Consider the following 23,247-nt stretch of genomic DNA (forward strand, 5'->3'; position numbering starts at 1 on the left):
CCCCGCCCGGGGCCCCGCCCCCCAGCACTTCCTCTTCCCGTGACCGGCCCGGCCCCCCGGCCCGTTTCGGTTTCGTTTCTTTGCCGGGGCGGGGCCGAGCAGCAGCCGGTTCGTGGGGGAGGCCTGCCCGGGGCTGGGGGGGGGAATTGGGGGGGGTCCTGGCCCACGACTGGAGGGGGTGTCTGCCTGGGGCTGGGGGGGGGCGCTTGGGGGGGTCCTGCCCCATGACTGGAGCGGGGGGCCTGCCCCACGGCCGCGTGCCTGGGGGGGCCCGGGACGGGTGTAGGGGCACCGGGGCGGTCTCTGGTCCATAGGGGCTGCGGGAACACGTGATCCTTGGGGTCACGCGTGGGTGCGGGGGAGTCCTTGGTACCGGCCGCCGCCCCCCAACGTGTTTGTGCTGGCAGGATGGCCGAGGAGGGGGTGCTGGAGGTGGGGGCCGTGCCCCCCACCACGCAGGAGGAGCTGGTGGTCCTCTACTTCGAGAGCCGGCGGCGCTCGGGGGGCGGCCCCGTCCGGAGCTGCCAGCGCCTCGGCCCCCTCCTCTTCCTCACCTTCGAGGATCCCCAGGGTGAGTGCGGGGTTGGGGGGCAGCTGCTGCCAGCTGCACTGGGAGCGGGTGCGGAGGCATCCCTATCCCAGCTGGGAGCACTGGGAGAGGGTGTGGGGGCACACCACTCTCACTGGGAGCACTGGGTTAAGTACTGGGGGGGAATCGCAGTCCTGTTGGGAGTACTGGGTTGAGGGGAGTGTCACCGTTTCAGCTAGGAGTACTGGGATGAGGTGCGGGGGCTCTCAGTCCCAACTGGGAACACTGGGATGGGTTGAGGGGGGGCCCAGCCCCACTGGGAGCAGCAGGGAGTGACCCTGCGCCCCCCAGGAGGACCCAGTGTGGGGCTGGGTGCCAGCTGGGCTTGGGCACTGCTCCCCCCAGTGACCCCTGTCCACTCCTGTGCAGATGCTCAGAATGTCCTGGCCCGTGGCAGCCACCGGCTGGGGGGGGCTGAGCTGAGGGTGCGCCCTGCCCCCCCCTGGGACCCCACCCGGCTGCTGCTGCGGGGCCCTGGCCCCCAGACTGCCCCCGAGGCGCTGGAGCCACATCTGGAGCCGCTGCTGGGACGCCCCTGCAGCACCTTCAGCCTGGACCGGGGCCCGGGGCCCGACTGGGTGCTGCTGCACCTGCGGGACCCCATCACCCCCCAAGGTGGGTGCGGGGATCCAGGGGGTGTTGCGCTCACCCTCGCTGCGGTGCCATGCTGCTGCCGGGAGTGCCGGGCAGTGGTTGGGGTGCGGGGTCTGCGGTGCTATTTGGTGGCTCTGCAGGCCCCCCACATCCTGTGCTGTCCTGGGTTGCAGCATGGGCTCCGTGCCACTGAGCAGCGCTGGGGCCACGTTGGCCACGTGCTCCCTGTCTGGTGTCACCAGTGCTGGGGGGTGCACACGGCCAGCACGGCACAAGGCCGATGCTGCTGGGTGCCGCAGCCCCGTAGTGGGTGAGCGGCGGTGCCGGGGTCCTGCCAGGGGGCTAATTGCCGTTGGAGTGCTTGTGGTTCCCTCCTGCCAGGCCTGACCCGCCGGTGACAAATGGTGCCATTGGCATGGCCTGGGCAGCTGTAGGGGTATCCCACTCCTAGTGCTGCCTGGGGGTCCCCAGCATCAGCCCCACTGTCACCGCCGCCCCTGTCCCAGCAGAGTTTGCAGCAGCGGAGCAGCGGGCGCAGCAGTGGGAACTGGAGGGTGCCACGCTGGCCCTGCTGCGGCTGCCACAGACCACCAGTGTGCTGGTGCGGGCGGATGCACCGGAGCTGAGCCGTGACCTGCTGGAGCTCTACTTCGAGAACTGGCGCAGCGGTGGCAGCAGTGTGCAGGCAGTGCGGCTGCTGCCAGGTGGCCAGGAAGCCATTGTCACCTTCCAGGAGCCGGCAGGTGAGTGATGGCAAATGGCACGCTAACACTGGCGCTGCCCCAGCCGGCTGCCGCTGCCAGGCTTTGGCCTCTCTGCCCCATCCTGCCAGTGCCCTGGCTGGGGCGAGGGCAGGGCCGGGTGCCGGAGGGGGCTGCGCTTGGCTGCCCATCCTCTCCCCCCACAGTGGCAGAGCGGGTGCTGCAGAGGTCCCACCAGCTGCAGGACATAGTGCTGGTCCTCACACCCCACTACCCCTTTCTGGAGCCACTGGAGGAGGACATGGCGACCGCAGTGGACACAGTGACCCCACCAGACACCGCAACCCTGCCAGATATGGCAACCCCCGCAGACACAGCAACCCTGCCAGACACAGCCCTGGCCCCCCTGCCGGACACTGTCCCCCCAGCTCCTGCCAACCCAGATGCCTGCCCAGAGCTGGCAGAGCCACCGGCGTTGAGGCCGGTGCTGCCATTGGCTGCCTTCCCCAGGAGGGGTGAGGACACGGCAAGGGATGAAGATGTGGCCAGCCAGGGCCAGCTCCAGGAGCAGATAGTGTCAACTTTGGCAGGTTCAGTGCAGGACGAGGTGCTGGTGCCAGCGGAGCCGGGAGCGCTGCGGTATCTGCAGCGGCACTACCAGGACCTGCTGGCCAGCATCCCCGAGGTCTCCTTGCTGCCACTGGAGGGGGGGGATGTCGCTGGATTCCGGGTGAGCTGTGGGCAGGTGTCCAGCATCGAGGGCTGCTGGCACGAGGGTGCCAATGCAGCAGGCCGTGACCACCTGGCCCTCACCGGCAGGTCAGCGGGGAAACGGGCCAGTGCCGGGCAGCAGCTGAATTCCTACAGAGCCTGCTGGGCACCGTGGGCTCGCAGTCGGTGACACTGCAGTTCCCAGGCATCACCCGCTTCCTGTGGGACAAGGGCGGGCAGAGCATCCTCCAGCAGCTGGAGAGCCGCTTCCCTTGCATCTTCGACTTGGAGGGTGTCCGCTGGAGCCCCCTGGACCCCCAGGTACAGCCAGCCCCCACCCTGACTAGGAATGCAGGGGGCCAGCAATGGAGCTGCCGGGTGGCAGGTGCCATCGTGCTGATCCCTGCCATGCGTGTGTGGCACTGGTGACAATGTTCTGCTCCTCTGGCCACACAGCTGGACCTGACAAAGCTGCTCCCCCCAAGCTGCCACCTGGACACTCTGCCTGCAGCACCATGCTCCTGGCACTGGAACCTGCAGGATGGTGCCAACGATGCTGATGGTGCCAATGATGCTGATGGAGATGACTTTCGCTCCAACATAGGTAAGGGGTGGGGTGGGTTGAGGGGGCTATCCCAGCACCGTGATGGGAGGGGGCTGTGGGTGCTGGTTCCCCTGGCCGCACCATGGTTGAGACTCGCAGTTGACACCTCGCTTCTCCCTGCAGAGGAGATCAAGGAGCTGCTGGCAGCCCTGCGCACTGGTGAGGCCGCTGGCGATATCAGTGATGTCTTGGACAGGGAGGAAGACCGTGATGCCAAGTCCCTTGCCACATCTGATGGGGATGACAGTGAGGAGATGCCATTGGGCGGGCCGGGGACCGGGATGGATGAGGAGGCACAGATGGTGCTGGCCATCCAGCGCTCCATGGACAGCACGTGGCATGAGGAGGAGGAGCTGGCGCGTGCCACTGCGCTCTCGCTCCGCTCCTACCACCGGGAGCAGCAGGCAGCACCTAGCGTGCAGGAGGAGGAAGATGCTGGTCTCCTGGCTGCACTGGAGGCCTCCCTGGAGGAAACTCTGCCTGTGGCAGATACGGCACGGGTGACGCTGTTCTCCTCCTTCGAGGGGGACGTGGCGGCGGTGCCACAGGCACTGGAGCAGGCACTGGAGGGGCACCTGCATGCAGAGGAGGTGGAGAGTGAGCGCCTGCGGGCACTGCCGGCTGCCTGCCACCGCTGCCTGACCTTCCTGCAGCGCAAGCACGCCGTGCGCCTCTGCTTGCGTGGCAGCACTGCCACACTGCATGGCTTCGCTGAATACACTGCCGCTGCTGCCCGTGAACTTGCCCTCCTGCTCCAGCGGCTGCCGCCGCTGGAGCATAGACCCCCCACTGCTGTCACCACTGCTGCGTGCTGGGTGCGCTGGGACCCCTCTGGCACCGCCATCCCCTACACCCCTGAGGCTGCCGTGCTGCTGGAGCAGGCCTGGTTGCGCCGGGAGCACCGGCTGGACCTGCTGCTGGATGGACAGCCCTTCACCATCGACTTTGAGCGGATGGAGGAGTATGACATCGGCAATGCCTGCACCGTGGCCATCTCCCGCAGCAAGCCCCCGACAGAGAGCGCCCGCCACCTGCTTGGTGCGTGCCCAGCATTGCCAGTGCAGTGCCACCCCGGCCGTGCAAGTGGGATGGTGCCATGGAGCCAGCCCTGCCCCCCACCACGGGGTCCCTGGCCTGGGGAGGTGCTGTGGCACACCAGCATTCACCGGAGCTGTGTCTGGCAGGGTCAGAGGTGCTGGGCCTGGAGGAGGAGGTGAGGTTGATGCCACTGGCTGAGGACTCAGAGGAGTTCTGTGACACCGTGCACTATTTCTACGAGACGCTGGAGGAGCTGCACAACAAGATCAGCATCGTCAAGGTGGGTCCTGGTGGTGATGGGGTGGGGGGCACAGGCCAGGGGCGTCTCCACGGCAGAGCCCCAGACGCTACAGTGCTGCCCGGCAGGTGGAGAAGCTGATCCACCCACTGCTGTACAAGCAGTACCAGCTGAAGAAAGCCAGCATGGAGAAGACCTGTGCCAGCGGCACAGTGGAGCGGGTTCTTTTCCATGGCACGAGTGAGACCTCCAGCCGCGAGATCTGCTTGCATGGCTTCAACCGCAGCTTCTGTGGCAAGAACGGTGAGTGCAGGAGCAGGATGGCACCAATCTGGGCATGGTGGTGCCACCATGCCCTCCCCCTGGCGCTGTGGTCTGACACCCCCCCTGCCCCACAGCTGCTCTCTACGGGCTTGGCGTGTACTTCGCGGTGCATGCAGCGGTGTCGGTGCAGGAGCAGTACTCGCCGTGCAGCACCGATGGCAGCAAGTACATCTTCGTGGCCAAGGTGCTGACTGGGGACTATGTGGTGGGGGCACAGGGGCTGCGGGCCCCACCGCTTCGGGAAGGGGCTGGGGTCCCCCTGCGCTACGACAGTGTGGTGGACAATTGCCTGCAGCCCGCCATCTTTGTCATCTTCAACGACACTCAGGCCTACCCTCAGTACCTCATCACCTGCCGTCGCCACGGACCCCCGCCCTGAGCCCCATGGCTCCCTGGCACCTGCTGTCCTGGTGCACCCCCCACCTTGCCCTGGGGGGCTCGGGGTACAGGGGGGTCCCTGCCCTGCCTGGGAAGCTCGGAGTAGGGGGTTTCCCAGCTGGGGGCTGCTTCTTGCCCCCAGCTCTCCAGCCCCTGGGGATGAAGGGGTGCAGGAAGGCTCGGAGGTCACCAGTGCAAGAACTGAACTGGGAATAAAGTTGGAGCAGCCTTTCCCAGTGTCCAGTAGGTGCAGGGGGGCTGGGGGGGGTGGGTGTGTGTGGCCGTGGAGGGAGGGTGCTGCTGTGGGCTGCACTTTGGGGGCTCTGGGTGGGCCAGCAGCCGTGCAGGACTGCAAGCTGAAGACCCACCTGTAGCCACAGTGGTCCCTGGGGTATGGTCCCCCATAGTGGGAGTGGGTGTCATCCTGTCCCCTCAGCTTGTCCCCCCCCCATGCTAGGGACACAGTCCCCTCTGGGCATATCCTGCCTGGCTGGGGGACATGGGGCCCCCCTAGGTTTGTCCCTGTCCTGGCATTGGGGTCCCCTCCTGCCATCCTGGGGCACCAGCCCCCCTCCCAGCTCACCCTGCAGCCCTGGTGTGAGCATAGGCCACAGCACCCAACATCTGCTGGTCCTGGGGGGCTTGGCTGCTCCCCCCTCCTCTGCCCCTTGTGGGGAGCCCCCAGTGTTGGGAGGGCAGGCATCCCCTGGAACCACAGTGGGCTCCGGCGGGGCTGTGGGTGGATCTGGGTGGGGAGGTGAGGGCCACACGTGTGGGGCCCATGGGGTGTTGGAGATGCCATGGGGGTTGCCGGCACAGGTTGTGCCCACGGCCACACGGTGCTAGCTGGGCTGCAGGTCATGGGCCTCCAGCCTGGTGCGGATGACGCTTGAGGGTGCTGCAGCCCTGCCACCGGCACCGCCGGGCAGCCTGCCTTGGCCCTGATCCCCTTGGCAGCTGCACAGCGATGGCATTTCTGCTCCTCCCCACGACTGGGCTCCGGCTGGCGCCTGTGCTGGGAACCGTCTGTGCCTGCTGCAGCATGATGTCCTGCCAGCCCGGGGATGCCAGCTCTGAGGGTGTCCATGCCTGGCCTGGTGAGGGACAAGCTTATGGCCTTGCTGACCTGTGCCAGCATTACCCATTCATGCATTGCCCATCTACACCAGCATCACCTACCTGCGCCAGCACTGCCCCCCACGCTGGCATCACCCACCCCATGCTGGCAGGCAGGTGGGTGGGCAGTGTGGGGGCTGCCCGTGGGAGCAGCTGTGCTGCCATGGCGTGCTCCAGCTGGGGTTAAACCTGGCGGTGCTGCTGGTCTGGTCTGCTGGGGATGGGGCTGTTCCCACGGGGCTGGTGTGCAGGCAGAGCTGGGGGTGGGCGGGGGGGGGGGGGGGGGGGGGGGCAGGCAGTGTGCGGAGACCCGAGACCCGGCGATGCTGGGAACATCCGGACCCCGGGGGCTGGATCTGCCCCCACTCCCGTTCCCCCTTCCCATGGGGTTTCCAGGGGCCGGGAGCTGCTGGCGGGTTGGGAGTGGCAGCATGGCCCTGCCAGGCCTGCGGTTTGGCACCACCATGGTGTCTGCAACCAGAGAATGCTCCAGAGCATTCCTTCCTCTGCCTGTCATTAACCCTGCCTGCACTGCGCCCTGCCTGCACGGCAAGCTTCCTGCAGTGCACCCTGCCCACCTTGTGCCCTGCCTGCAGTGCGCCCTGCCTGTGCTGCCTGCCCAGGTCACTGGTGGGCATCATGGGGACGTAAGAGGGCCCCTTGGCCCCCCAACCTGAGCTGTGCTGGGGAGGGACTCGGGGAGCAGCGCTGCTGGGTGCTGGCAGGGAGCCCCACCACCAGCCGAGCTGGCAGCAGTGGCCTCAGGGCTGCAGTCGTGCCCCATCTGGTGCTGGTGCCGGCCAACCCGCCATGGGGACCCTCAGAGCTGGGGGTGGCACATGGCAGGACCCCTCAGCTGGGGCAGCCATGGCCCTGTCCCGCTCACCAAGAGGGTTAAGGGCTTGCAGGCAGCTGCCTGCTGCTGCTGGCCTGGCACTGGCCCAGGCTGGTTGAAGCAGGCAGCAGGAGCCGCAGGCAGGGATGAGTCAGGCAGGGGAAGTGCTGGGGCCATGGGAGCTGCTGGAGCTGGGGCAGGGCCGGGGTGGGGTGGGGGTGGGGGGTGGGGGGTGGAAGTTGCACAGTGGCCAAGGGCTGCAGGAAGCCTGCCTGCCTGGGGACATGTCCACCAGCTGGATGGGAACAGGGGGCACCCCACGCCATCACCCCACTGCTGGCAGGGTGCCCATGGTGCGTGAGGGATATGGGAGATGGGGCGGTGCAAGGGGGATGGGGGGAACACAGGGACACAGGGGACGTGGGGGCAAGGATGTGGGGGATAGGTGTGACATGGAGGACACGGGGATACGGGGGACAATGAGGGACACAGGGGACATGGGGTCAAGGAGGATGTGGGGGATGGGTGGGACATGGAGGACACAGGGATACAGGGGACACGGGGGAAGTAGAGGACGCAGGAACAGAGCTGTGCGGCAGAGCTGTTGCCAGGTTGGTGCAGGCTGGCTTGGTCAGGGACAGCCGTGTCCCCTTGCCGGTGTTGGCCCATGCTGCCCTGTGGCTGGCCCGGATCCTGGCATTGCTCCTGCTCTGCCATGCCCAGCTCCTTCCCTGGCTGGGGGACCCGGTGGGAACAGCAGGTCTGGGGGCTGGGGTGTGGGATCTGGGGGACCAGGGCTGGGAGCATCCCAGCGGCGTGACTCAGTGGGAGGGGCTGCACATCTGGAGCTCTCCTCCCACAGCTGGACTAGGGTGTGGGGGGTAACCAGGCAGGCCCAGCACATAGCCCCCCAGCACAGCACAGCTGCAGCGTGTCCCCACCGGGTGAGGGGTGACTGGTGACCACCCTGTGGCTGCGACTACTGGGGGTCCTGCCCACGGTGCTGCCTCTGCCTCCAGACCCACGGCCGGCTGCTGTCCCGGGGAGTTCACCCATCGGCACCCCAGGTAGGTCCCAGGGATGCCATCATGCATCAGGGGTGGCTTGGGGCAGGAAGGTCCCCACGGGTACCCTCTGTGCCACAGAGACCTCACAGTGGGGCTGGGTTGGGGGGGCCAGCCCTGGATCATGCCCAGGTGCTAGAGCCCACTGGGGCAGCCAGGAGGTGACCTGCCTCTGGTGCCAGGGATCCCCCCACCCCACGGGGCTATGGCAGCCACTGCGGTACAGCTCACCCCCCGCCCCGTGGGTGAACAGGAGGCAGGCTGCAGGCAGAGGTGGGCACGGCCACCCCCGCAGCATCCCTGCTTGCCAACAGCACCCACTGAGATGCACTGGGGCACGTGTAGGCACATGGGGGCACAAGCTGGCACAGTGCCGTGGGCTCTCGGTGGCACATGCGCCCATTCGGGGAGCACATGGCAGAGTGTGCAACAAGTGTCGCACTGCCGGCTCCGGCACCAGCACTGCAGGCTCAGGGCGAGTGTCCGGGGCAGGGCTGGCAGGCAGCACCGCGCCGACGTGTGCCAACCCAGCGTGACGTGATGCTGCGCTCGGGGACGGCGCAGGGCGGCAAGTGCCGGGATCCCCGGCGAGGGCGGCGTGCCAGGCCCCGGTGCACATGTCGGCTCTGAGCCACTCGCTCTGTTCCCCCGGGAAAGCTGCTGGGAAGCGCGAAGTCACCAGCAGACATAGAGGTAAGAGCCAAGAGGGACGTGCCAGCACCTTGGCAGCTCCCCATGCCCGGTGCTGGGGAGTGCAGAAGGGGTACACTGGCGATGCCAGGGGGTTCCAGCCACATGCCCACCCCCTGCCAGACCCTCTGCCCCTAGCTCTGTGGGTGCTGCATCAGCTGCCAGCCTTGAGCCAGGAGAGCTGGGCGCCACTGGTGCCAAGAGTGCCGGACCTTTGTCCCCTGGCCCTGAGGGGCCCGTGGGGCCGGGCGCGGTGCTGAAAGGGGCCCTTTGTCTGGGCTTCTGGCGAGGGGAGTCGCTCGCTGCTCCCGTGCCGGGGCCAGCACATGATCGCGGTGAGGGCAGCTGTGCCAAGCACGGAGTCCTGCCTGAGTGCCGGAGGAACCGACAGCCCTGGGCAGCGGCAATCCCTTCCCGGTACCGCAGGCAGCACCGGGGATGTCACAGGGCGGTGTGTTTGCGTTGCAGAGGGGCCACAGGAGGGGCCCGAAGCCGAGCCCAGCATCAGCAGAGGTCAGAGGCTAGCGTGCGCCGGTGGCACGCACCGCACCACGGTAGGGCCCCCGGGGCCCCTGCAGAGCTGGGAGGGGGGCCCTGCCCTGAGCCATCTCGCTCCCAGCTGCTGCATTGCGCTGCCCCGGCCTGGGGTCTCCAGGAGTCCTCACACCCTGCAAAGCCGTGGTGGGTGCTGGCTGCGGTGGGGTCTGTGGAATGAGTTTGGCACATTGGCCCTGATGCTGTGGCACTGGGGGGCTGGGGTGGGTGCTGTGCTATGCCACACCGTAGCCGGGCAGCCCAGATGTGGCTGGGAGGCACAGGGGCACTGGGAGGCACCAGAGGGCACTGGGAGGCACAAGGCCAACATGCCGGTGTGATGGTGCGGCAGGGAGAGCACCCATTGCCTGGCTTCCCCCAGTACCGTGGGTCAGAGCTGTGCCACCCGTGGGGGTGGATGCGGTGGGTGGCTGGCAGGTGTGGGTGCCATGCTACAGGGCGCACGGGCGTGTAGGGCACAGTGCTGGCAGCAGGGCTTGTTGGGGCATGGCGCCCAGCTGGATGAGACCCGGAACAGGAGCAGGGCTGAGCCCCCCCGCCAGCCCCGCCACCTGCTGGCTCTGCCATGCTGCAGGGGGGATCAGGGCGCAGGATGCTGAGTCCCTGAGCTGCCCTGGTGTGCACGTGTGCAGGTGTGCATACGTGTGTGTTTGCATGCGTGTGCACACCAGTGTTTGTGTTGGTGTGTGCTGGCACGCACTCTGTGTGCGTGCAGCCAGGCAGGTGTGGGCATACGCATGTTCATGGGTGTCCATGCCCATGTATGCCCACATTTGCACGTGTGCACACGCAGCGGGGGGGGGTTGCACACATGTGTTTGGGCAGATACACATGTGCACTCTCATACGTGTGCATTCCTGTGTTAATGTTGTATGTGTGTGCATGGGGCAGAAGGGCAGGTGTGTGTGCACACGTGTGTGCATCTGTGTGTGCGTGTGCACACGCATGTGCCTTCAGGATAGTGCACGTGTGCCTGTGTATTGGCACCCACACCTGGGGTCGCTTGCTCCATCCTCGGCACCATCACCGCAGAGCTCCTGGGCACCACAGCAGCTGCCAGCCTGCGTGGCTGAGGCTGCCAGTTGGCACCATCTCCAGTTGCCAACACCATCTCCGGTTCCTGGCAGGCTCACCGGCTGCCAAGGGGCTCACCAGCTCCCCAGGGGCCAAGCTCCATCCCCACTGCCAGAGCTGCTCTGGCCTGCCCGGCTCTGCCGGCGGCTGCAGCCAGAGGAGAGGGAGGCAGGCAGGGAGGCAGGGTGTGGGCAGCTCGACCGGTGCTGGTGCCGGGGAGTGGGTGCGGAGGCTGTACGGTGGGCGAGCCAGGGATCTTGGCGTCATCCCTCTGCTGCGATGGCTCACGTGGTCTCTGGATGCGGCAGATGGCAGCAGCCTGTGCTACTGCTGAGGCAGGCAGCCGGCAAACGTGCTGCCTGCACGCCTGCCTGGGCCGTGCCACCCTCCTGCTGCCCTGGACACCTGCCCGCGGTGTGCCCGCGGCTGTGCTGGGGCAGCCAGCACTGGGGGAGGGGGAGAATGGAGCTGGCACCCCCGCTGTGCCCACGCCACAGGCTGGCATTGCCATCCTGCATCACTGTCCCCGGACCCCTTGAGCTGGTGGGGCATCCCTGCAGTGCCACCCGCCGGGCAGGGTGTCCCCAGTCTCCCGGTGCTACTTGGCCAAACAGCGCCGGTGCCGCGGTGGTGTAAACAAGCTGGGAGCTGAGGGCGGCTGCGCCGGGCCAGGAGGAACTGGGTCATGTGAAGGGTGGCTGATGCCACACGGTGCTGCGCTGGCTGCCGTGGCACTGGGAGCTGGCACGAGTGCCCGGGTGCGGCGGGCAAGGCACGCTGCCTGACTCGGCAGCGGTGGCGGTGCGTGGGTAACGGGGCGCTGGCAGGCAGAGGGGCCGCGGGGGTGCAGGGGGGCGCCGGTGGTGCCCAGGCTGCAGAGGGTGGTACCGGTGCCGCTGGAACTGGCACGAGGCCTGGCGTATCCTTGGTGCCGGCGTGGCCAGGGCCTCCTGCCGCTCCTGGCCCTGGCATGAGGCAGCTCCCAGGGGTCCGGCATGGCCTGGGGTGCCCCTGGCGAGGCTGCTGCCCACCCTCTGTCCAGACCTTTCAGCTCCCGGTGCTGCCTGTGCCTGGCATCATGTGGTGGCACTTGGCCAAACCTTGGGGGTCCCTGGCCAGGCCCTGCTGGTGGGGGCTGCCCAGGTGGGGAAAGTGGCTGGCGAGGGGCCATGGCTGCCCCTGCCTGCCCTGCCTGCCCTGCCTGCCCTGCCTGCCCTGCCTGCCTGCTGCACCGGTGAGGGCGGGCAGTGCCAGGTGCTGGGGGCTGCAGCAGCTGCGATGCCCACCCTGGGGACCTGGGGGCTGTGGGGACCCAGGGCCTATGGGGCTGGGGTCTATGGGGCTGGGGGATGTGGGGACCCAGAGTCTGTGGGGGTTGGGGAGGTATGGGGGGCTGGGGGACACAGGGTCTATGGGGCTGGGGGGCCAGGGACTGTGGGGGAGTATAGGGGGCTGTGGGGCCCCAAGGGCTATGGGGCTGGGTGGTATGGGGAGCTGTGGGGACCCCGGGGGACTGGCCAGGGCTAGGGTGGGAGCGGCTGCTCCCAGCCCTGACCGGGTGGGGATGTGGGGGGGTGGGGAGCCCCAAGGCAGCGCTGGGGGAGGGGCTGAGCAGGGCCCTGCCTGCACCTGGCTGGGGGGGGCACCCTCACCCTGCTGGGTGCACTGGGGCGGGTACTGGCCGCACTGGGTGCGCTGCTCAGGGTGAACCCTTTGCGCACAGCAGTCACGGTTAACCCCTGCCGTGCCGGGTGTCGCGGCCAGGCGTCGCCCTCCCCACGCGGGGTCACCGGTGCGGGTTCCCCCCCCGCTGGGTGCCGGGGCGCCCCGGGGCGGGCGGGCGCGGGTGGGGAGGTGAGATAGGCGCCCCCCGCCCCGCCCCGCCCCGCCCCCCGCGCCGCTGCGGGAGCGGGAGCGGAGCCGGTGCCGTTGCGGCCCCCGGTGCCGGTGCGGCCCCCGGTGCGGGCGGAGCCCCCGGTGCCGGTGCAGCCCCCGGTACCGGTGCACCCCCGGTCATGCCCCCCCGGCGCGGCCCGGCGGACAGCGCGGCGCTCGGTGAGTGCAGGTGCCGCCCCACGCGTGGGGCACCCGCAGCCGGGACGTGCGGGGGGCTGGGGGGTGCGGGGCGGCTGTGCCGCAGGAGCGGGGGCGCTGGGGGGTGCGGGGGGGGCGGTGCCGCAGGAGCTGGGGGGGCTGCAGGGGCTGCGGGATGTTGAGGGGGCTGGTGCTGCAGGAGCTATGGGGCCTGGGGGTGCAGCGTGGGGGGGCTGTGGGGTGGAGAACTGTGCTGTGAGGGGGGGGCTATGCTGTGAGTGTGGGGTCTGTGAGGTGGGGAGGCTGTGCTGGGGGGGTGTCTGTGTGGGGGGGTCTGTGGGGTGGGGGGGCTGTGTTGTGAGTGTGTGTGTGTCTGCTGGGAGTGTGGGGTCTGTGGGGTAGGGTGGGTCTGTGCTGTGGGTGTGAGGTCTGGGGGGGGCTGTGCTGTGAGTGTGGGGTCTGGGGGGTCTGTGCTGTGGGTGTGAGGTCTGGGGGGGGCTGTGCTGTGAGTGTGGGGTCTGGGGGGTCTGTGCTGTGGGTGTGAGGTCTGGGGGGGGCTGTGCTGTGAGTGTGGGGTCTGGGGGGTCTGTGCTGTGGGTGTGAGGTCTGGGGGGGGGGCTGTGCTGTGAGTGTGGGGTCTTGGGGGGGCTGTGCGGTGTTGGGGGGGCTGCGCTGTGAGTGTGGGGTCTGTGAGGTGGGGGGGGCTGCACTGTGAGTATTGGGTTTGGGAGGGGGGTCTGTGCTGTGCGGTGTGGGGTCTGTGGGGTGCAGGCTGCACAGCGGGGGGGCTGTGCAGTCTGGGGCAGTGTGTGGGGCAGGCAGGGGGTGCGGGGTTTGGGAGGGCTGTGGGTCAGGGGGAGGCAGCATGTCAGGCCTGGGGCGTGAGGGGGCTGCAAGGCCAGGGTCTGTGGGGGAGGCGTGGGTGATGGAGCTGGTGAGTCAGGCTTGGCACAGGCACGTGCTGCGCTGCCCACCCCCTGCTCGCCCCACACGCGCCTGCGCCCGCCCCTTGCTCGCCCCACATGCGCGTGTGCCCACCCCCTGCTTGCCCTACACGTGCCTGCCCCCATCCTCAGGTGCTTGGCTGGGGGGTCCGAGGGGGCTGTGGTCTGGGCTGGGGGGGGGGGGGGGCAGGCTGGCTCGGTTCCCAGTGCCAGCCGTGGCGATGGCTGCAGCCAGTGGCTCATGGGCCAGGGGCACTTTCTGGAAGGGTTTTGGCTGAAATGGCCTCACCGCGGCAGGCCGGGTGACAATTCTGCTACCGCTACCCGCTGCTGCTGTTGCTGCCGTGGCACGTTGCACCGCGTCGCTGCCGCGCTCGGCACCAGCCCCTGGGAGAGCTGGGGAATCTGCCACGTTTGGAGCTTCTGCAAATGGCGCCTCAGCAGCGGCAAATGCCAGGGGGTGGGTGCTGGGCTCGGGGGTCGGCTGAGCCCTGTCTCCTGTGTGCCCTGGGACCCCTGGCTGTCCCTGCGATGGTGGCTCTGTCTCACTGCCTAGCGCTATCCAGCACCGAGCAGTGTGGGATCCAGTGGGGAAAAAAATAGCCGGAGCCGGTGTAACGGCGGGTAGCTTGCGGAGGTGGGATGGCGGAGGCATCCGCACCGCTACTGACTGACGTGCGGTTTCGCTTGGCAACCTCCACTGTACTCCCGGGAACGCTCCTGGCAGGGCTGGGATCAGTGCTGCGGGGCTGCTGGCTTGGCTGGGCCCTGGCAGCCCCTGGCAGCCTCTGCCAGCCGCGGAGCCACACCAGCCGGCAGCCCTGCGGCACCTCGCCCGGCCTCCAGTGCTCTAGGTGCTGGTGCGGCATCGTCCCTTGCGGCTCTGGTCTGCCTGTGCCCCCTGCCCTGCACCGCGGGGACGGGCTGTCCGGGCATCACCGGTGGGGGGTCCCTGCAGGCAAGTGCCCGGTGGCCCCGCAGCCGTTCCTGGTGTGGGACCAGCACACTAGCTCCTTGTCTGCCTCAGCCGGGGCCACAGCTCCATCGTCGGGGCATCCTGCTCCCCACTCGCTGCCCCTCTGGGCACCACCGTGGTTCCTTGCCCGTCCATCACTGCTGCAACCATGGGCTCAGCAGCACCAACTGGCACTGACCATGTTTCCCCGAGTGTCATGTACACGAGGTCTCAGCCGTGCGCCATCCCGTGGGGCTCGCGGTGCCTCCCGGTGCCCCTTGGTTCTGCAGCAGGGCTGGGCACGGTGTGGGTGCTGCAGGCACTGCTGGCGGCCATGGGAACCTGGCAATAGGTGTGAGCCGGGACGGCTGGGGCGTCACTGGGAACAGCAGTGCTGGGGTAGGGCCTGGGTGCTGGCGAGTGGTGCCCTGGGTGCTGGGTGGTCCCTGACACCGTGTCTCTGCCGCAGGAGCCGACGTCGGTGGGGTGCCGGGAGCCAGCGGGGATGGCAGAGGAGAGCTCCAGTGGCAGCAGCAGCTCCCCGGGCCCCGGGGACACACTGCCCTGGAACCTGGCCAAGCACCAGCGCTCCAAGCGCACCAAGGCGACCACCGGCAACGGGACGGTGCTGGACCCTGCCGAGAGGGCTGTCATCAGGATTGCAGGTAGGGCTGGTGGCTGGCACCATGCTGGGGGCGCCGTGTGCCGGGGGGTGGCAGCTTGTGCTGTGATGGGGAGGGGGTCCCTGTGAGCTGGGATCTGTCATGGTGGGCTCTGCTCTGGTAGCTGCCGATGGGGACCCAGGGGTGCTGGAGACCTGGGGACTGTGCAGTGGTGTGTCTGTGCCAGGCCATGGGATGATGCCGTGCAGTGCTGGGGGGGCAGTGCCACGGAGCAACCTCTGTGCTGGGCTGGGGAGCCAAGGGGTGACACTGGGGCTGGGAGCTGTGCTGCGGTGGGGACGGTGCCGCCGCCGTGGGGATTGCTATGCCAATACCATGTTGTGCCATGCTGCGGATGCCCGGTGGTGTTGGGCACCCACAGTGTCCCCACGAGGGGCCAATGTCGGGGCAGGACACAGCTCAGCAGTGGGGTGAGTGCAGGTCCGGCTGTACCGTGCTGGGGGCTACATGGCTCCCACTGGTCCTGATCAGGGGTGGCCAGGGGGCCCCAAGGGTCTCCGCTGGTACTGGGGCCAAGTGCTTGGGGGTCCTCTTGTGCCAAGGGGTCGTGTCTCTCAGGGGATGCCAGGGCTGGGTCGCCTGGGGCAGGTGGGCTGGTGCTGGGGACAGGGCTGGGCTGTCCCTGGTGCTGTGCGGTGTAGGTGGGTGTCATCAGAGGGTCCCCAGGGATGTGTCCCCACGGTGTCCCCACAGCACCCAGGATGCATCCCCACAGTGTCCCTGCAGTACGCAGGACATGTCCCCACAGTGTCCCCACAACACCTAGGGACACATCCCTGGTGTGTCCCCACAGTGCCCAGGACACATCCCTGCGTTATATCCGCAGCACTCAGGACATGTCCACAGGATGTCCCTGCGGGGCTGTGTCCCTGGGATGTCCCCACAGTGTCCCTGCAGCACCCGGGGACACATCCCTGGGGATCCTGAGGTGCTCCGGGATATCCCCGCAGCACCCAGGACATGTCTGCAGGGTGTCCCTGCACGGCTGTGTTCCCACAGCACCCAGGACACGTCCCCAGGGTGTCCCCACAGCACCCAGGCCATGTCCGCAGGGTGTGCCTACATGGCCGTGTCCCCAGTGTGTCCCCACAGGACATGTGCTGGTCTGGGCTGTCCCCAGGCTGTGTGTCAGAGGGCTCCTGGGGCCGTGGCTGTCCTGGGCGGGGGGAGCCGCAGTGGCCCCAGCAGCTGGGGGGACTGTGGTGGGGTGCCCATGGAGCACCCCCCTGTCCTTGTGGGGAAGACCCACATGGCCCCTTGATCTCCAGCACTGCTGCTGCTGGGGGTCCCATGAGGACCAGGACCATGGACACCCCCCTGGGCCTCCCGTGGGGGGCTGCCCCACAGTGATAGGGGACTCCTGCCTGCCCACCTCCTGCAGGTGTCCTTGCTCGTGGAGCTTTGTACCCCCCCATGCCCACCAGTGTGGGGTACAGCATCCCCCGCAGTGCCCAGCGCCCAGGGGTCCCAATCCTGCCCCATGCCCTCCATGGGTCCAAGCCCTCCCCAGCAGCGGGGCCCTGTGCCCTCCCCACGCTGAGGGGAGCCATGTGCCCCCTCCCACCCCCACCGTGGGGCTCTGCCCCCCTGCCCGGCATGGGCCATGGCCTGGCCATGGCTGTGCTGTCCCACGGCTGTGACACCCCCTCCCTGCTAGGGCTGGGATTGCTTCCGCCACCCATCCTCTCCCTGGTTTGGCACTGGGTCCCCCCCAGCCCTGCAGCCCCTGCCTGAGCCCCACAGCACCATTTTCCAGGGAGGCAGCTGGGACCTACAGCCCCGCAGGGGGTTTGGGGTGGGGGACACAGGCTGTCCCCAGTCACCGTGCACCTGCCTGACTGCCCTGTGTCCCCCCCACCTCATGCCACAGCCACCAACAGGGACTGGGGGTCCCAGCATGGTGGGGGTGCCCATGGCCCCCCAGTCCCAGCTGGTGAGGGGGTCTCTGGGTCTTCTGGGGTCTCAGCTGGTGATGGCATCCCCACAGTCTGGTTTGGTAGGGGTCTCTGCTGTCCCCTCCAGTCAGGTCCCTGGGGTCCCACCTCACGGGCCCACCCCGGCCTGGGCACAGGGCTGGGGTCTCCGCTCAGGGATGTGGTGGGTCCAGAGGGTCCCAGAGCTGGAGGGCAGAGGGGCTGGAGGCCCAGGGGGTTGTGGGGTGCGTTGGGATGGCATGGGAACAGCGGTGACATCCGGCACAGCCTGACCTGGTGACACCACGGTGCTGAGTCACAGGGTGGGGTGCCTGAGTTGCAGAGGGGCAGCTGAGCTGGCATGGGGTGCGAGGGGGGGTGCACATGGGGGATGTGTGTGCACATGTGTGTGAGGGCAGCTGTGCCTCTGCCTCCTGAGCCCAGCTACCCCTGACACGGCAGGGGTGACCCTGGCACACCCCGTGGGTGCCAGCGCCCAGCAAGGGTGTGTGGTGGCCATGTGCCAGATGGCCGAGGGTCAGGTCTGGCTGCCAGCACTGCCCCTGGACCTGCTGCCCTTGCAAGGACTGAGCACACAGCATGTCCCCACCTGGCACACAGGGTCTCCCCCATGGTGTGCCTGACGTGTCCCCATGCAGCACCCACCATGTGCCCATGGTGCGCCTGGTGTGTCCCCATGCAGCACCCACCATGTCCCCATACAGCACTTGGCATGTCCCCATGCAGTACCCCCTGCGTTTTCATGGTGTGCTAGTATGTCCCCATGCAGCACCCGCTGTGTCCCCATTCAGCACCTGGTGTGTCCCTGTGTTGCACCTGGTGTGTCCCCCATGGTGTGCCTGCTGTGTCCCTGTGCAGCACCCGCCATGTCCCCATGGTGTACCTGCTGTCTCCCCATGGTGCGCCTAGTGTGTCCCCACACAGCATCTGCCGTGTGCCTGATGTGTCCTTGTACAGTACTTGCTCTGTCCCCATGGTGTGCCTGCCATGTCCCCATGCAATGCCCAGTGTGTCCCCATGGTATGCCCACCAGTCTCTGTGTTGCACCTGCTGTGTCACTGTGTTACACCCCATGTGTCCCTCTACAGCACCCTGCGTGTCCCCCATGGCGTGCCTGGTGTGTCCCCATGCAGCACCCACCATGTTCCCGTGTTGTGCCCACCATGTCCCCATACAGCAGCCACAGTCTCCCCATGGTGTGCCGATGTGTCCTCATGCAGCCCCTGCTGTGTCCCCCCCTTGCAGCATCCAGCGTGTCCCCAAGATGTGCCTGGTGTGTCCCCATGGCGTACCTGGTGTGTCTCCATGCAGCACCCACCATGTCCCTGTGGTGCGCCCACCGTGTCCCCATGCAGCAGCTGCCGTTTCTCCATGGTGTGCCGACGTGTCCCTGTGCAGCCTGCACCGTGTGTCCCCCTGTGCAGCATCCAGCGTGTCCCCAGGGCGTGCCCAGTGTCCCCCCCGGCACCCCAGGCTATTTCTGTGCTGGGCTGGCAGCCGCAGATTGGGTTTCTCGGGGGCTTTGGGCCTCTATAATTAGGGCTGACGAAGCTCCGTCCTGCTGGGGCCGGTGTCGCCTGGTCCCAGCTTGCCCAGAGCCTCCTGTGGGGTCCCCTGGCCATGCTGTGGGGCAGAGCTGCGGGCCAGCCCCATGGCTTGGTGAGGGGGCAGCTCTCCACCCTGAGTGGGCAGTGGGGGGCTGCGGTGGTGCCCACCCGGTGCCCAGGGGGGGTTTGGGGTGGTGGCAGCTGGGGCCGGTTTCAGAGAAGGAGCTTTAAAAATACCCCTTGTTCTCATGGTGCCGGCAGCCCGGGGGGGCGGCTGGCCCCGTGACGTCCCTGTCCCCACGGGCTGCAGAGCTGCTTCTGCCGGGGAGGGGACATGCTGTGGCTCCCCATGGTGAGGGACCTGGGGCTCTCCGCGGGGCTGGCTGAGCACCCGCTGGAGGAGGGGGCACCCTGTTTGCCCCCCCTGAGTGAGGCTGGGGAGGGGGCAGTGGGTGGCCACAGCAGGGTGGGAGCTGGAGTGGGGGGCTCCGTGCCAGCTGGGATTGTGTATCCAGCACCCCCCATCCTGTTCCTCATCACCTGCCCCCCAAGCCTCATGCTGTCCCCCATCACCTGCACCCCTCATCCCACCCCTTGTCACCCACCTCACCGTGCTCCTCAGGGCACATGTGGGTGCCCCATGGTGGGGGCTGGCGGTGCCCCCCATATGCTGTGGAGCTCTGAGGCTGCAGGCAGTGCCATGTCCCCAGCACTGTTTGACGGGGGAGGGGGGGAGCGCGGGGTGCTCCCGGCTGCCCTATGCCCTGTGGGGTGCCATCACCTGTGGGGTGGCTGTGCCCCATGGGGCTGTCTGCATCCCTTGGGGATGCTGTGCCCCGTGGGAATGTCATGCCCCATGGGGTGGCCATGCCCTGTGGGGTGACTGTGCCCCACAGAGTGGCCGTGCCCCATGGGGATGACGTGCCCATGGAGTGGCCGTGCCCCACAGGGATGCCGTGCCCCATGTGGTGCCGTGCCCCGCAGCCCCGGCGGGTGTCGGGACGGCGTTCGGCTGTGCCTTTAAGGGTTGGGCGGGCTGGAATGTCCCGCCGGTCCCGTGTCCGTGTCCCGGCCAGGCTGGGCTGGGCAGCGCCGGGCAGCGGCCGGGACACGCCGGACACGCCGTAGCCCCCGGCCCTCGCCCCCCGCCCCCGCCCCGGCCCGCCATGGCCAGCTACGACTTGGGGCGCCTGCCCCCCCAACCCCGAAGAGCAGGACTTCATCCAGGCCTACGAGGACGTGCGGGGAGCGATATAAAGGTACGACCCCCCAGACCCTGCTCCACGCGGGGGTCCAGGCTGGGGTGGGCCGGAGGGGGGCAGCCGGCGGGGGGGGCGCCCGGGGAGAGCTCGGCGGCTCATTCCCATAATAGGGCACGTCAGGCGCTGCCGGAGCCCCGCCAGCACCGGGCTCGGTGCTGCTGGGGGCCAGGTGCCGGCACTGGGGAGCGGGGACCCCCCCAGGTGCCCCCACCCGGGGGCTGCCCCTGCCGCGGTGTCAGTGCCCTGCTGGGCTCTTGCTGTGGATGGGCAGGGGGTCTATGCCCATCCCCCCCCCCCCCGCCGGCTGGAGGATACCGGTGCGGTCTGCAGCACTCAGGGGGCAGCCCCTGGAGGGGGGCACCTGTGGAGGTCCCCGCTGGCCGGTGCCATGTGGGGTCTGCATCCCGGGGGGTGGGTGAGCGAGGCTGGGGAAGGAGCTGGCACCCGTGGGCAGTGGGGCCTGACTGGCACGGGGGGCTGGGGTGCTTGGCAGCCTGGGAGGAGTGCCAGGGACAGGGCATGGGCACCGGTGGCATCGGTGACGTTGGTGTCTTGGGGCATGGGTGTCGGTGGTGGCCTCTGGCATTGACATCTTGGGGCACAGGCTCCGGTGCTCAGTGGTGGTGACATGGGCACCTCGGCAGCTCTGCAGCTGCCCTGGTCTCCAGCAGTGCCCCTCGGGGCCAGCACGTGGCCGGGGGGGGGGGCATGGTGGCTCCGTGTGGGGCCGGCAGCCTCCGGCAGCCATGCCCTTACAAGGGGAGCGAGAGCTGCCTGCGCGCGGCCTGCGCTCTGCCCTTGCATGGCCAGAGCTGCCGGGGGGGAGGAGGGGGGCAGCCCCCCACCCGGTGCCGGGGCGTGCATGGTGCTAGGGGACATTTGGCGTTGCCACTGCATGGGAGCCTCTGGTCCTGGTGGGGCTTCCCAGGGGGGTTCTGTGGGTGCGACCCTCCCACCTGCTTACCCATGCTGCTGGTCTGGGGTGCCCTGTGCTGCCAGCGCCGGAGCCCTGGGGCCGAGCCTGCTGTGCCAGGAGCAGCCGCGTTGGAGGGTGGTGGTGGCAGGTGAGCTCTGGTGTGGTGCCGTGGTGCTGGCAATGGGTGCGTGTGCGTGAACACGCGTGTGTGTGGCATGTGTGCCGGCATGCGCCTGGCGGGGGCCCAGCGAGGGCCAGCTGCCGGGGTTGGTGCATGTTTGGGGACCCGGCACCCCCTCCGCAGGACCATGGCAGTGCAGGGCAGGTCAGCGTGGCTCAGCCAGCAGGTGCCGAGGGGGCACTGTGGGGGCCCGTGTCATCTGCGTGTGGCTCTGCCCAGCTCGGCGTCCCCGGGTGCTGGCCACACGGGCATCAGCGGGTTTGGTACCGTGGGCCCTATGGGGCAGGGGGACAAGGTGTACATGGCCCAGCGCAGCTGCTGGCACTGAGTTTTGGCAGGCCAAATGCTAAGGAAGGCCCTGCCTGGCTGCGCCAAGGTCTGTGGAGGAGCCAGTGGGGAAGGGGACATGTGGGGAAGGGGACACATGGGGGTCTTTGGCAAGCACCGCTGCCATATCCCTGATAGCCGGTGGGTGACCACAGGCTTGTGGTTTGCTAGGAGATGCATGGGCAATGCCGGGGCTGAGCTGTGGCAGCCAGGAAGCATCTACCCAGCCTCGGTGCTGTGCGGAACGCAGTGACACCACCGTGGAGAGGAGATGGTTGGCGAGGAGCCCATCAGAGCCACCAGTACCTGCCAGCTCCGCCTGGGCCAGTGCCGCTGGCACGTGCCGTGTCTGAGTGTCTGGAGCCCTGTGGGATCCAGCACCAAGGCCTGGCAATAGGGGCTTTGCTGGGGGCTGTGCTGGGGGACATGGTTTGGGCTGGCAGCACGTGGCACTGGTGTCCTGCCGCAGAGGTGGCTGGGTGTGGGGACGAGGTGTCGCGTGTTGGTGGCAGGGTGGACCCTGGGCGGGGAGTGACCTTATCTGCCGCAGTGAAGGGGTTGCGGTGGGTGGTTGTGCCGCACTGGTATCTGCCCAGCGCTGGGCAGGAGCAGGAGGGTCCCCATCCCTGGGGTGGGTGGGCAGCATGGGGCAAGGGGCTGGCAGAGGTGCCGGTGGCCTTGGCAGCAGGTCAGGGTGCTGGGGTAGCCGGGTGTGCCAGATGTCTTGGTGGGCTGGTGGGTGTTTGCTGTGCAGCTTCGGGGCTTCCCGATTAGAGACATTATCTGTGCGCAGCGCCGGGAGCGAGCGCGGCAGAAACCAAAAACTGGCCGGGGGGCCAGCACCACCGCCACTGACAACTGGGGCTTTCCAGCCAGGCCAGCTCCATCTGGCATGTCACGCATGTGGAGGGTAGCCAGACCCCCGGGACCCCTCCAGGCCCACGGTTGTGGGGATGACTCTGCCAGGGGGCATCACCGGGTGTGCCAGGGTGGAACCGGGCATCTCCCGGTGGCGGTGGGCTCAGGCCCATGCTGGCTGTCACCCGGGGCTGGCCGCAGCGTGGCGCAGGCAGCGGCAGTTCCCGGCAGGGCCCGGGGCTGGCGCGGCCACGCGGAGCCGGGAGGCCGCCTTGGCACTGTGCCGGGGGGCTGCACGCCAGCCCCCCACTGCCACCCAGGCAGAGTGGCCAGGGCAGCGCGGGTGGTGCCGGTGCCGGCGGCAGGAGCAGGGTGCTGGAGGGAGGGGCAACCCAGGCTGCGTCTCTCGGGGGGCCACTGCTTGCCCCCCTGGCCTGAGGAGGGGGATTGGGGCCGGGGGATCCCACCGGGGGCCTTGGCATGGGTCCAGGTTTCCCTCCAGCATCCCCCACTGCCCCAGGCACAAGGGGGGCTCTGCCCCCCCCAGCTGCCACCAGGTTTGAACTGTGCTGTGGAGGGGGGGATGCTGTGGGGACACTGGTTACTGTGTCTTAGGTAGGGGTGGGGACAAGCTGGTTCTCCCCCAGGACAGGCATCCCCTCTCCCTGTGTCCCCCTGTCCCCCCCCTGAGGACAGGTGTTCCCTCTCCCTGTCCCCATTCCGCCCCCCCCCCCCCCCCCAATCCCAGGACAGCCGTCCCCTCTCCCTGTACCCCCCCAGGACAGGCATTGCCACTCTTCCTGTCCCTCCTCCCAGGACAGACATCCCCTCTCCTTATGTTGCCCAATCCCCTTCCCTGGACAGGAATCTTATCTCTCTGTCACCCGCCAGGACAGACACCCCTTCTCCCCATGTCCCCCCTCCCCCAGGACAGATGTCCCCTCTCCCTGTGTCCCCCTGCCCCCCCACCCCACCCCCAGGACAGGCATCCCCTTTCCCTGTCCCCTTCCAAGACAAGCACCCCTGTCCCCGTGGTGGGGGCGCATTGAGGGGATGCTCCTGCTCTCCCCCTTCGTCCCCTTAGGCCTGATGGGC

At 68.4% G+C, this 23,247-nt stretch overlaps 2 protein-coding genes across 6 annotated transcripts in view; both read left to right on the forward strand.

Annotated features, from left to right (window-relative positions):
• The first annotated feature begins 43 nt into the window (after nucleotides 1–43).
• On the forward strand, nucleotides 44–5,408 carry PARP10 (poly(ADP-ribose) polymerase family member 10). Its single transcript, XM_055800205.1, has 11 exons — nucleotides 44–108; nucleotides 408–571; nucleotides 959–1,204; nucleotides 1,693–1,926; nucleotides 2,091–2,614; nucleotides 2,704–2,916; nucleotides 3,052–3,199; nucleotides 3,323–4,237; nucleotides 4,384–4,517; nucleotides 4,604–4,778; nucleotides 4,874–5,408. Exons 2-11 carry the CDS (start codon nucleotides 409–411, stop codon nucleotides 5,176–5,178), a joined length of 3,057 nt encoding a protein of 1,018 aa, XP_055656180.1. The 5' UTR covers nucleotides 44–108; nucleotide 408; the 3' UTR covers nucleotides 5,179–5,408.
• A 2,665-nt stretch (nucleotides 5,409–8,073) lies between these two features.
• PLEC (plectin) overlaps nucleotides 8,074–23,247 on the forward strand; it is a 63,609-nt gene continuing 48,435 nt past the window's right edge. For 2 of the 5 annotated variants that reach the window (XM_055798379.1, XM_055798392.1), the window contains exons 1-2: nucleotides 9,306–9,395; nucleotides 14,914–15,109. In XM_055798379.1, the coding sequence (XP_055654354.1) occupies nucleotides 9,321–9,395; nucleotides 14,914–15,109 (271 nt within the window). In that variant the 5' untranslated portion in view covers nucleotides 9,306–9,320. Of the gene's footprint in view, nucleotides 8,196–9,305; nucleotides 9,396–11,295; nucleotides 11,313–12,366; nucleotides 12,567–14,913; nucleotides 15,110–23,247 lie in introns of those variants that run through there. The other 3 variants (XM_055798381.1, XM_055798382.1, XM_055798380.1) reach the window with 3 other exon arrangements.

This window comes from Falco peregrinus, chromosome 3 (genome assembly GCF_023634155.1).
Source record: "Falco peregrinus isolate bFalPer1 chromosome 3, bFalPer1.pri, whole genome shotgun sequence".
Taxonomy (NCBI): Eukaryota; Metazoa; Chordata; class Aves; order Falconiformes; family Falconidae; genus Falco; species Falco peregrinus.